This window comes from Oenanthe melanoleuca, chromosome 7, assembly GCF_029582105.1.
Source record: "Oenanthe melanoleuca isolate GR-GAL-2019-014 chromosome 7, OMel1.0, whole genome shotgun sequence".
NCBI classification, from domain to species: domain Eukaryota; kingdom Metazoa; phylum Chordata; class Aves; order Passeriformes; family Muscicapidae; genus Oenanthe; species Oenanthe melanoleuca.
The window spans coordinates 25,209,248-25,222,009 of NC_079341.1; the positions used below are offsets into that span (position 1 = coordinate 25,209,248).

A 12,762-nucleotide genomic window follows, 5' to 3' on the forward strand; every position below is an offset into this window, starting at 1 on the left:
CTAGCTCCAAATTAGCTATGTTTACTGTAAATGTTTCTGCTAAGCATTATTTTTAACATTAGATCAATTACCTGGAAATCAGTATTCTTCTCTTTTTTTTTTTTTTTTTTTTTTACTTAACTTATTTGAATTTTGATAACTAAAGATAATGCACAACAAAGTTTAAAGAAGTCTCCCTTTTGCACCTAGGCCAGGGGCCTGAGATATAGGTGAAAGGGTTAAGCAGTTTATGTTAAGCTGTTTTTTCTTTAACTAGAATATATCCACAAGGACTAGACTATAAATGATCCAGTGCAATTATCTCAGTACATTGGGGCACCACAGTAATAACCCATAATAATTTAAAGGAAAATTAAGGTAAGAGAGTGAAGGTTTTATCTTATCCAGTGTATCCAGATTTGTTTTCCATTTGGTTTGCTTCATTTACCAGTGATCCCATTTTAACCAGTCAATTTGGCAGGGCTGTTTGTATAAGGTTTGGGTTTTTTTTCTGTAACAGGTGCTATACTATGTGTAAATACAAAGGGAAGAGTATTATTTAGATCATTATTAACAATCAGATGGTGGCAATATTTTTGCCAGTTACTTCTGGTTATTAATTTGCATTTCCAGCTGTGGCTTTCAGTTCTCAAATTTCATCTCAGTTTCATACTGCTGAATGATGGACTGCAAGTGTGGAGTAAATCATCTCAGAGTTGAACAGCTCTTTTGTTGTTTAGATTAACTCTTGTGTATCTTTTATTAATATTGGGGAGATGCAAAGGCTCTTCCCATAAGTAGACTTCTGCCTATAAATTTCTTTAAAAGCACATGAGGGGGAGGGAAAAAACAAACCAAGAACATAAATGCTCCATCTTGGCTAAGCAGCCAGGGTGGTTGATGGAAAATGATGGAAACTTGAAATTGGTCAACACTGGACAAGGGAAAATAAATTCAGCTTTTGTCACTGCAGCTACTGTATGCTTTAAAGGGCCTTATGTATTTGTCCTCATTTTGATAAAATTAAATTTCTTGCCATTAAAATTATACACTAACTTCTACCGAAAACCAGCAGTTCCCAGGATAAATATGCTAATTAACATTTAACAAGTCTTGTTTTAGTCTTAAGTAAAATTTCATTCTATTATGTGAAAAAATGCTGTTATGCATATTTTGTGGATATATTTAATTTCAGTTGACAAATAGTTGTCTAGGTACAGACTTGAAAATATATATATAGTTTACTTGTGGATCTTAATTGTTTAATTGCAAAATAAAGATGTGCTTTAGTAATTTAAAGTTTTAAATTTTTTTGCGATTTTCTTGCTACTGTACACACTGTTTTGCTGTGCCACATTTATGTGTCTCATGCCAGATAATGTTCACCTTGTATTTTCCTTGTATGACATAAATACACCTCTATGTGTAATAGAAGAGGATGTGCATTAGAAGAGGATGCAAATTATCAGGAATTAAGTTGCTTGGTTAAAGCATCAGCCCAAGTTTTTGCCTGAAAATATACACATACTGCAGGGTTTGCTTTATTGGAATAATAACTGTTAAATTACCTTTTATACAGTGAGTGGAGATGGTGTTCAGTAGAGATGACAATCTGATCAAAAAGCTGAGGGTATGAATGAATACTGATGTGAAGAACAAAATTGCAGATGAAAGCTTATGATGCTGCCAATATTTGCTGCCAAAAAGGGAAAGGATGTTCAAAACAAAAGCAGGTAAAGATAATGAAAGGACTTAGGAGGCAAGACAAAAATCTCAGGAGGGATGAGTGTCTGAGACCCCTGTATGTCCTTAATTCCACTGATAAATACAGGACTTTAAAGTGAGGACAGAGTGTTTGGATTTGAAGTACAAAAATATAAACTAGTGGGGAAAGCACTTTAAGGAGAAAAACAGATGTAATTGTCATTCCAATAGGAGATTTGTTTAAACTGGCATAGGAAGACTGGATATAAGTCAAGTGACAGATAACACAGTTGAATGTGTACTGTACATACTTGGTCTGTATCTGAGGAGCAAATAGCGAGGAAGGAGTAGACTGTAATTACAGGAAGAGTAGCAAGAGGGTGGTGTGAAGCAGCAATTGCAAAAAATGAGCAACTAAGTTTTTGTGTCGCTGAAGCTACACTGAAGGAGGGAAATAATCTCCCAGAAACATGGGAGCTTGTGAATGACTGAAAAGAAGCTCAATTTAAGGAATAGTTGAAGGTGGTTAGAAAATGTAAGGACACGGTCCAGGAATCATGGAATTCCCCATAATTCTTTGTTGTGTAGAAGAATGTGAGTTGGTGTAGACTTAATAACCAGGAGACTCCCATTTACCTGACAGATCTCCACTACAAACTCAGCATCTTTGATATGCAAACCATTGGTTAGTTGATCGGCGCTGAGAATTCATCAGATATTTGCAACCCCTCAAGATTATTTTTCCACATTAAATAGAGTAAGATTTTGTACAGTTTCTTTGGGAACTTTACTGCAAGCTCCCACAGGTATTTCATGACAGCCTACTGAAAGCAAGCATAGTCCCTGCTCCTCCAATAAAAAGAAGATATCTAAATCCCCCCCTTTCTGTGATTCACCTTTCTGAATAAATAAACAGACACATGAACGTGAATCTCACCTTTCCTCGAAGCTCGCCTTGCTCCTCCCAGCGGCAGGAGAATGATCTGTTGTCAACAGACATTTAGGTAAAAGCCTGTTGCTTCGACAGCAAATTACCTGGTAGCTTTTTTAATTTTCCCCCCATTTCAGTAAATGCCATCAAGGGAACTCAATATATATTCAGGCACTGGAACTGAGTTATTAACGTGGGTTTTATTATGCCAGGCTGGGACTGACCGGGTGTCTCAGCCCGCGATTCAGAGCTGAGTATAAAAGATGCTGTCTTATCTTTAGCCTAAGTATCTCTTTTCCCAGACTATTATCTAGACTGGATTCCCAGTTATCCTGGGATTTTGAGGCTGTCTGGAGATCCTTTATTCCGAGCTTTGTCATTCTTAGCTGACACTATGCACGGAGAGTTTATATTGCCTTTCCTGAGGTTTTCCTCAAATACTGACCTGGACACAAATATTTATGTAATAAAAAACACACAGTAAAGTGCAGCCCTCTGTAAGTGCCGCCGAGGAGCGGGGCTTGTCCCCCGGGGCTGGAGTGTAACCCGTAAGGAAAGTTTGGAAGCGCAGAGCACCGGCACAAGCTCTGTGTCTGGGTTTGAAGAACTTTAAAATACAAACTGCAGTTTGTAGTCGCAGCCTTATTTCAGCGTATAAATACTGACCGTGTTCGTTTGTAGACGGCTCTGCTTTCATACACTGCTACCGCTGCCCTTGCAGGCGCTGTTTAAAATACCATTTCCTTGCAAATTTTACGGTTTAAGCGCGCGTTTTCCCAAAGGTTCCAGTTACCGCCGGGCAGCCGAGGGCAAACCACTGAGGGGAAACCTCCACGCAGCATTAGCAGAAACTCCAGAACTTTTGGGAAATAACCTGAAACGCGTCCCGAAGGGTCAAGCCCCAGGGGCCCCACATTCCCGGGAGCGCTGCATCGCCCCCGCACCCTGCCGCGGCCCCTCGGGCCGGCTCTGCCGCCCCCCCCACCGGCAGCACGTGGTCCGCGCCGCGCCCCCCCACCCCCCGCGGCGGCCCCTCCGCCGGGCGAAACCACCTGGCACGGGAGGGGGGCGCCCCTTCTCCACCGGGCCCCGCCCCGTTAAAGGGGCGATGGGCTCCCGGCGCGGCGGGAAGCAGAGCGATCCTTCTCCCGTCCGGCCGCCGCCCTCGCTTCCCGCCGCCCCCCGCCTCCATCTCCGCGCCGCCACCGAGCAGGAGAACGCGACCGGAGGAGCCGCCAGGTGAGTGAGCGCGGGGGGAGGAACCGGCCGGCGCGTCGCTGCCCGTTTAAGGGCCTCCCACGTCGCTCCGCCATGTCCGGCGGCCCGGCCCTCCGCGGGGCTCCCTCACCGCCCCCCGCCCGCCCCCGGGGCCTGGAGGAGCCGCCGCGGGGACGCTCCCGGCGCCGCGCAGGTGAGCCCGGCAGGTGAGGCCACCCGAGCCCCGGGCGGGGCCGGAGCGCGGCCGCGGGCCCGGAGCGTTATGTAAGGGCAGGGGCACGGCGGGCGGGGCCGGGGCTGGTCTGGGGTCGGCTCCCGGGCTCGGGGCCGGCTCCCCGCGCAGCGCCGGGTGTGTGCCGGGAAGCGCCGAGCCCGAGGGGCGCTCGAATGGCTGGTCCTGCCGGAGCCATTCCTGCGCGGAAAGCTGTGAGCGCGGCTCCGGGGCGGGAAGGGTCGCTTATCGCTTGTTTTCGATGGGAGAGGTGGAGCGTGTGAGCCAGGAAAGGAGCCGGTGGTATGCAGCGTTAGCTGCTTCCCAGCGGTGGAAGATCAGCGTCTCGGAGAAGCGCGCGGTGGCGTTTGTATTAATGAAAGACTGCAGGGAGCAGCAGGTGATCTGCACGGTCGCTGTTTGTTTTCCTTAAGCGTACTTTCGTGTAGTCCCAAAAAGTTACCCAGCCGTCGTCAAAGTTCTGAGCTGGGTTTTTTTTTTCCAAAGACGATAACAGCCGAGGACTGTAGGTGTTTAGAGTCAAAATTTGTTTTACTCTGACATTTCTTTATCAAAGTCTGGGGTTTTCTAAGAACTTTATTGCAGGCATTTTTTTTTTCTTTTTTCTCTGGTTGGGTTTGAGGATTTGTTTGCTTGTTTTGTTTTTGGGGTTTTTTTTTCTGTAAAAAAATAACCCTGTTCATTTTCTCTCTTGGATTTTGTAGCCAAGATGCTGAGCTTTTTCCGCCGCACGCTGGGACGCCGGTCCATGCGTAAGCATGCAGAGAAGGAGAGGCTGAGAGAGGCCCAAAGGGCTGCAACCCACATCCCTGCAGCTGGGGACGCCAAATCCATCATTACCTGCCGAGTGGCGCTGCTGGACGGGACAGATGTCAGCGTGGACTTACCGGTATGAGTGATCCTAGTGTGTTTCTGAAATACACTTGGCTTGCGCTATTCTGATGTGGATTGCTGTTGGCAATCGATGCTCTGACTTGACGTCCACTGAATTACTGCTCATAAAAAGATTCTGAAAGAATAGTTAACTTTGGCATTCACTGAAAGTCGAGAGTGTTTTGCTGGATGTCATCATGCCTTACACACTGAACACTTTCTAATGTTTTAATGTAATTGTTGTGTCGAGGCTTAATTTAGAGAGGGTAACCTGTTGGGTGGATTGGGTTTTTGTTTGGGTGAGCTATCTATCCCGACAAAGTGAATCTCTTGGTGTAACTTGTTGAAGAGGAGGGATGAGCAGAAGTGCTAGCAGGAATTTCTGTATGGGATTGGTCTGGTTTTGTGCAGAGATGGATGCAGTTTTTAAGGCTAACTTAAGAGGGAAGGGGAAGAGGAAAAATCTACTTCCTTCCCCTCCTCAGGGCAGATCATGTAGTAGGGATTGTCTCATAGAGTGGTGCTTTATTCAGAGTGAGGTGTTAGCCACTGTTTTACATTTCTAAAGCTTCCTTAATATGCACGTGCCTATTCTGCTTGCCTAATTATATACCTGGTTTTGGCCAACAGGATGAGCAGTAGCACCAGAAGTGATGTGCTCTGTTTTTCCATTACCATGTGTTATAGTTGTTAGTGACTTGATTTAAGCTCACAGAGCTGAGCATTAGGAAGTGAGGAAGGTGTGGGTCTATGAGACGTGACTAGTTCCAGAGGATTTTGGCGGCAGTCACAGTTGTGCTGGTGTTGGAACTGCTAACAAGAAAGAAAAGTCATTTCAAGACTAGCTGCTCCACACGGCTGTCTTTTGCCTTTCTTTTTTAATCTTGGAGTGCAAGGAAGTCAGTTGGCTGAGCAGTATTGTTGATGTAGTGAGCAGAAATAACTCTTGTAACGTCCCAAACCCCAAATAATCTAGTTAGAGAAACCCTTTGTCATCTTTAATTGCTAAATGACTGTATAGATAGGCATTTATAGAGGGTGGTAAAATTAATTTGTAAATCTCTGAAGTAATGCAGTTAATATATCTAGTGCTGCTTAGTGCCTAGGATGTTTGATTTGATGCCAGGAATGCCCGCAAACACTTTATAGCAAGAGTTAACACTTAAAAAGTACTCAAGTTTAAATTGGTGTCTCTGCATAAGCAGAGCAGTAATCTTTGGAGCTGGAGTCTGCTCTGTAGGCAAATTCCTGGTGGCTCTAACAACATTTCTAAGGCTTTGAGGAGCATAAATTGAACCTGAAGAGGTGTCACAACCTGCCACCTGGCCTATAAATCTCAGACCAGGGTGCAGTAGTAACTGTTTATTTCCCCAAGAAACTCTTTTCACTCCAGATTTTTTTCTTTAAAAGCCACTATATATTCTTGACTGTGGACATCTAAGTTATGAGTAACAGTAACAAAATATGTTAAATCGACATAGCCAGATGTGGTAATTACAGTGCATCATCAGTGACTGACATGAACCAGTTTCTTCAGTAAATAAAATATAATAAATTAAAAATAAATTAAATATTTTGATTTCAGACTTCCTAGAGTGTTTATTCTTGTTTCTCCACTTGCATCATTCATATTTTGGGGTTGACTCTTAAAAAGGAAAGAAAAAAGGGTAGAGGAGACAGGGGATGAAGTAGGAGGGTATAAAATCCTGGGAAAACCACATCACTTTCTAAAATTTAAAACTTAAATTAGAAACACATGAGTATTTTTTTTTTCCTCTTACAAAACCTTTCTTTGAGAGTCTTTGTGCTCTTTGAGCTAAGATCTTTTCCAAGACTGGTACTGTTACTTTGTTGACAGTAAATTTGCTTTAAAATGAACTTTTTCTCTCAAAGAGGTGCTCCCTGGTCTGCCAGTTCATTTGTTCACAATCACATTGTCTGCCTAAGCACTGTGAAATAGTTTTATTAAAAAAATAAAAACGAAACTTCTCTTAAGAATGAATCATTTAGCAAACAGGTTAGTTCCCAGCCAGAGAAAGGGTTGTCTTGGCAGGAATGAATGCCATACCTTTTTTAATCCATGGCTACACAAATACTTCACTGTGGCATAAGTTGTTGCTGCCACAGGAAGAAAAGATGTTGCTTTCGTTATTGCGTTTGTCCTTGTTTTCTCATACCCCTTGGCAGAAGAAACAGTTTTTTAGCAGCCAGGCAGTAAGCTAAGTCAAGAAAATGCTGTGGCTGAAAATAATCAGTATAATTTCGTTATGTAGTTTCCAGCTGGAGCAGTTCTCCAATCTGGTTCCCCATGTGCCTCCCCAAATGTGGTGAAGAAGCATTTAGAGGTGATACCAAGCTTAAGTTTGCTCAAAATGCTGTTGAGCTGTAGCCTTACAGTGGATTTTTAACTGAGAAAAGTATTCTGGATTTACAATCGTTGATATAATTGAACATGAGATTGATGAATTTTTCCTTAATTAAAAAAGAAAATGAAAGGCAAAAACAGCAACAAGAAGCAGCCACAAGGAACATTGCCATGTAAGCCAAACACATTTTAGAGTCATTAAGTAGCAAAGACTGGTTTTTTACGAATATTGACAATGAGACAGAAGGGATAAGTTGTAAGTGATGCATTTGAAATTTAACTTATTAGACTCAGAGCCAGGATTTGAGCAGTAACTCTTCTTTTTGTCCACTGATCTTATCTTTGGTGTCTGTCAAGCCAATTAATCTTTCTGCTTTTCCATGTCTTCTGTTGTTTTTAATTAGAAAAATGCCTGACTTGAACTTTTCATCAAAGCTGCAGTCATATACAGTGCATAGAGTGGATTCTTTTCAAGAATCTATTGCTTGTGTAGCTATGTTAATGACTGAAGAATGTCAGTGTCATGTATACTATTTACTGACACCTTGGTATGTTCAAAATGGGAGGCATGAACTTAATGTGAGTTATCAGTGTTCTTTTGGGCTTTGGGGCAGATTGAAAGGTGTCAGGTTTTTCCCCACAGCTTCATCTCAGATTTAAAGTTGTGTTTTGACCTGCTAGTTTTAGGTAGTAGATCTCTTATCGCTCTTTTGAAGCTTTGTGTTTCTCCAAATGCATTCAGCCATTTTTACAGACGTAGGTGCTTAGTGAAACACCAAGAAGCTTGTTACTTTGTTTATCTTTAAAAAGTTTTTATAGAACAGATACTGTTCATTATACATTCTGTTTTTCTGTTAACTTGCATTCAACTTGGACAAAAGGCAGGTTATGTTTTTTCTTCCAGTTGTTTAAGATCCGTGGGTGGAATGTTTGCTGAGTAGTATGCATGGTGAGAGGACAAGGACTCTGTTTTGCTAACATCCCTTATCTTACTTTTCATCCTGTTCCCATGCAAAACTAAACTACATCTTCCCCCGCTGCACCTCTGGAATTCCCAAAGCTCAAAAGCCATGAACAGCCCTGGTTTATTACCTGAAGATTCCATCAGCTCAGTCATACCAGTCTGGTCTGTCAAGGGAACCTCTCAGCAGCTGGAATATTGGCTCTCCTGATGCTCGTGGTTTGTGAGGAAAGACAAGTTGGTGAGGGGAAACTTAAAAGTGGAAAAAGGTTTTGTCTGGGGTCACCAACAACTTATGAAATAATTAGGAACAAAAGCTTTTCAAGAATTTGAAATAAAGTGCTATTTTAAGTCAGAGAGAGCTCCAGAGGATTTTAAAATAAAAATATTTTAAAATTGAGTATTTGTTTAGCCAATTCTGTGCTATCCATAGTACTAATTGGGAGAGGGAAAAGATAACGTAGATGGGGGAGAAATGACATAAATCATGTAAATACATGCACTTGGAATATGCACCTTTTTTTAAATTTTTGGGTTGCTTTTTATGGGGTAACAAGGTCAGCCTTACAAGAGAGACAGATAGTAAGTATAGGGTCTTATGGAAGCAGAACTGTACTTTGTGGAAGCCAGCAGTGTTTCAGTAAAAAACCTGACCCTGCCTAACCCACAATTTACATAATCTTCTCATGGATAATGGAGTGTTAATTGTATTCCAGTTTCTGAACGTGCAAAGTTTTAGGTAAAAGCTTCCTGGTGGTATAAGAAGAAAGACAGAAATAATGAGAATGGATGCTCTCTGAGTAGTTTTTTATCTTGGAATATTCCTTATTTACACATGCATAAAATTTGATATGGAGATTACAGAATGAGATGGTTTTGTCCTTATTATAATGAAGTATCATTTAAAAGGGTCTTGTATAAACCAGTTCAAGGGCTGTGTGCAATAATGAGATTGAACTATGCTGGTTAGACTTTTGGAGTATAAAATAAGATAAAAATGGCTGTAGTGATTATTTTAAATAAATTTAAGAAATCTATCTGTAATGTGAAAATCGTTAAGGAGTGCCAATGACTTTTTTTTGGAGAGAGATGATTTGTGTTGATCCGACTACAAGATCAGAGATGCATTGTGATAGTTGATTTTACTCAGTAATCCACTCTGGTTTATTAAAAGCTTGTAGAATATTTATGGCCACTTACTGATTATTTGTGGATGTAAATATGAAATACACAATGCTGTTCCTGGTGTGGATACTGATGAACAAGAAAATCTAATACTGCTAAAAATGTTGGAAAATCAGTCATCAAATAAAATGACTACTCTCGGTGTTCAAGGCTGACCTCTAAAGTTTCAAAATAAGGCTCAGCTGACCAAAGTAGTAAATATGAACATTGGAACGTGTCCCTTTTTGTGTGTGTTAAGGCTATAAATTTTTGGATTAAAACTTTATTTCCCAAGTGATCTTCTGACTGAAAGTATTGACATGCTTTTGAGTGTTTGCTTAAACTTCTGAAAGACTTTTAGGGGGCTGAAACTGGGCGGAATCAGTGGTGAGCTGTGTGTTCCAAAGCAGAGGAGCTGTCTGCGTGGTGTGAAAGGCCTGGCTGCAGTGCAGGGTGAGCCAGTGCTTTCTGGGGTGCCAGGCTGAAATTCCTGGTGAGATGCAATGTCAGCAGGGGATGCCGAGTCGCTCTGCCCGTGTGAGCGGCACAGGCTGCCTGCACCGAGTCCTGCTCGCAGCCCAGCCGCTTCGGGGCCATGGCAGCCGAGCTTTCAGTCTTGGTGCCATGCTCCATGCCCTGGCACGGTTGGAAAGGAGGGAGGGAGGGAGCAGCTGGCAGCAATCTGTACTGCCACAGTGTTTCTGGGCTGGTGCTGCAGGCTGGTTTAGTTGCCTGAAAGTTTCACATTGCATTCCTGCTGAACTGACTCTGCAAAGAGCGCAAAGGCTTGGGACTCTGGTGCTCTTTATCAGAGTGCTCGTGAGAAACCTGCAGGTGGAACACCAAATAAAATTGTGATGTTTGACAGTATAATGGGGACAGGCATTTAATCTGTAAACCTTAATGCTGAACAAGCCATCTGGATATATTCTGTATCAGAAATAATTGAAAAAATGGTTAAATCAAATTGGTAGTTAGAAGATAAAAACTTTCTGGAAGTTGAAACAGAAACTTCCACAAAACAAACTGACAGGTATGAATGTTTTGAATCTTTGTCTTCTTACGTAATAGGGTAAATATGTCTAAGCACAGTACATTAAAATCCTTCTACATAGCACTCTAATGAATGTACAGTAGGAATGGGTATTGAAATAATTTCTTATGAAGATTTTTTGGGAAATGCCTTCTTTCTCCAGAGAAAAAATGTATTGAATCCCAAATGCTTACCTTCCTATATTTATGAGACACTGTGTAAATAGAAGAATTGATAAGCTGTGTCTGTGGAGGTCGAAATTCTCCCCTGCCTTCCAGCCTGCAGGGTTTTAAATTCACAAGTGTGTATAGCAGTGTTGTCAAAAACAGGGTAAACCAGAGAGAGAAGCAGAAGTGTTTTGCTGCCAGTGGCATCTTTAGATGAATGAGAAAATTGACTGGAGAGTTTGGAAGATTATTTGTAGGAGTGATGCTTGGAGTTTGAGGAGAGGAGCAGCTCCATTTGTAGGTCAGTACTTAAAACCATAAGAAGATCAGGATGATACAAATAATGTGTACTTCTAACAGTGCTTTTGTAAAGATAAGGGGTTTTAACCCTCCAATTCTCCAGCAAACCTTAATGGTGTTAAGTATAGGCATGATATTGATGATATTGCATGATATTGAGATGAAATCTTCCTTTAAAGCTCACTGTTGGAGCTTTCTCATGGCTTAGTTATTTGAAACCTGTCGTTTTGGAGAAGAGGATTTACTTCATTAAAAAAATGGGCAGGCTTATCTGCTGCTGTGGTCTGCAAACATGCATAGGTAACATCCTAGCAACTGGTAGCTGTAAATCCTGAATAAGGATCCATACCTTGTGTGCCTAAGTGTAAATGGTACATTTCTAAGGAAGCCCATATGCATGTGAATGGTAACTCTTCTGATCAGTTGACAAAAACCAGGAAGGGAAGTTTTTGCCCCTTGGTAGCTATTGAGCACAATAGCTACTGTTAGTTCCTGTTAATAAAAATATTGACATGATAATTTAAAGAAATCTGAACAAAAAGTACAGCTGCTAAGATGCAAGGGATAGTAAGTCCCGTGAAGGCAATACTTACTCATCTATTTTTTTCAAAGTTCATCTTGTGTAGGCCTCTCCATTTCTTCACAAAGAAAGAAATAAACAGGAGAGGCTATTTTCTGATAAGCATTTTAATTAGTAAATTTATTAGGTGGGTATTTTGGTCTTGGGGTGTTTTTTTCCCAAGTTTTAGGGGGAAAAAAACCTACTTTGCTGCAATTAAAAACTTTAAGTGAGCCATTCAGCTGGTGCTCATCCAGCACAAGCTCTTCTCCAGTTACTGTGAGCTTGTGTTGCTTCTCCAGTGCTGGTCTGGACTGGCTGCTCCAGGACTGAAGGTGGGAGCACCTGGCTGGCTTATCCTCGTGGATGTGAGTCCATGAAATAGCTGATGCTCCGAGACCATGAGAAGAGGTATAAACGCTGCCTTTCAGGTGTTAGGCAGTGACTGAGGTGCCTGAGCCGAGGAGAATGTCTTGGGATCGCCTTACCCCGGCAGTGAAGGGACAAGGCAGCAGGCCGAGGTGAACACCCAGCCTTGTTGCTGAGCTACCGGGGCTAAGCCCAGCCTTTCTAACACCCACTCAGCCAGCAATTGCAGTTATTAAGAGCAGCAGGAGATGTCATTAGTTGGGAGCATCCCTTTCTTTGGGGGAGGGGGGCGGGGGGCCATGTGATTCAGGCCGAAGTGATCAGAAGATGCTTTTATCCAGTGTGGCAAAACCAGGAGAGGCCCTGTACAATATATTTTATTTATTTATTTGTTGATTCTCCTGCTGTGAGATGTTTGCTGTTGCTTCCTAGAGAGAATAGCAAACACTGTAAATCAAGTAGTCAGGTTTCACTGAACTGTAAACCCCTGAGAAGTTTAATTTGTGCCCTGAAGGGAGGACCAGCCACTGACTGGGCTGCTTGTGAGTGGAGTTGTTAATAGTTCATCAGTAACCATTAAACAGTTTAAAAATATTTGTCCTTTGAGTGTAACCTGGGCTCTGCTGTAAGGGAAAGAAAGAAGGAAGGGGAGAAAAAAGTGTGTGACAACAGCAGGATAAAAATGTCATTATCACAGAATATTCTGAGTTGGAAGGAACCCACAAGGATCATGGAGTCTAACTCTCAATGGCCCATATAGGGATTGAACCCACAACCTTGATGTTACTAGCACCAATGTTGCTTTTAGAAAATTAGGGCAATTTTTCACAAGGAAATGTAGTAAAAGTGTATCTTTGCTCTTTGAAAATTCTTGAGATCTCAGTTTTATTGAATGCAAAGAAATTAA

General features: G+C 42.1%; 1 protein-coding gene across 8 annotated transcripts in view; it reads left to right on the top strand.

Moving 5' to 3' along the window:
* Window positions 1–3,663: 3,663 nt before the first annotated feature.
* EPB41L5 (erythrocyte membrane protein band 4.1 like 5) overlaps window positions 3,664–12,762 on the top strand; it is a 50,806-nt gene continuing 41,707 nt past the window's right edge. For 2 of the 8 annotated variants that reach the window (XM_056496255.1, XM_056496256.1), the window contains exons 1-2: window positions 3,921–4,025; window positions 4,769–4,953. In XM_056496255.1, coding sequence (XP_056352230.1) covers window positions 3,926–4,025; window positions 4,769–4,953 — 285 coding nt within the window. In that variant the 5' untranslated portion in view covers window positions 3,921–3,925. The other 6 variants (XM_056496258.1, XM_056496257.1, XM_056496262.1 and 3 more) reach the window with 6 other exon arrangements.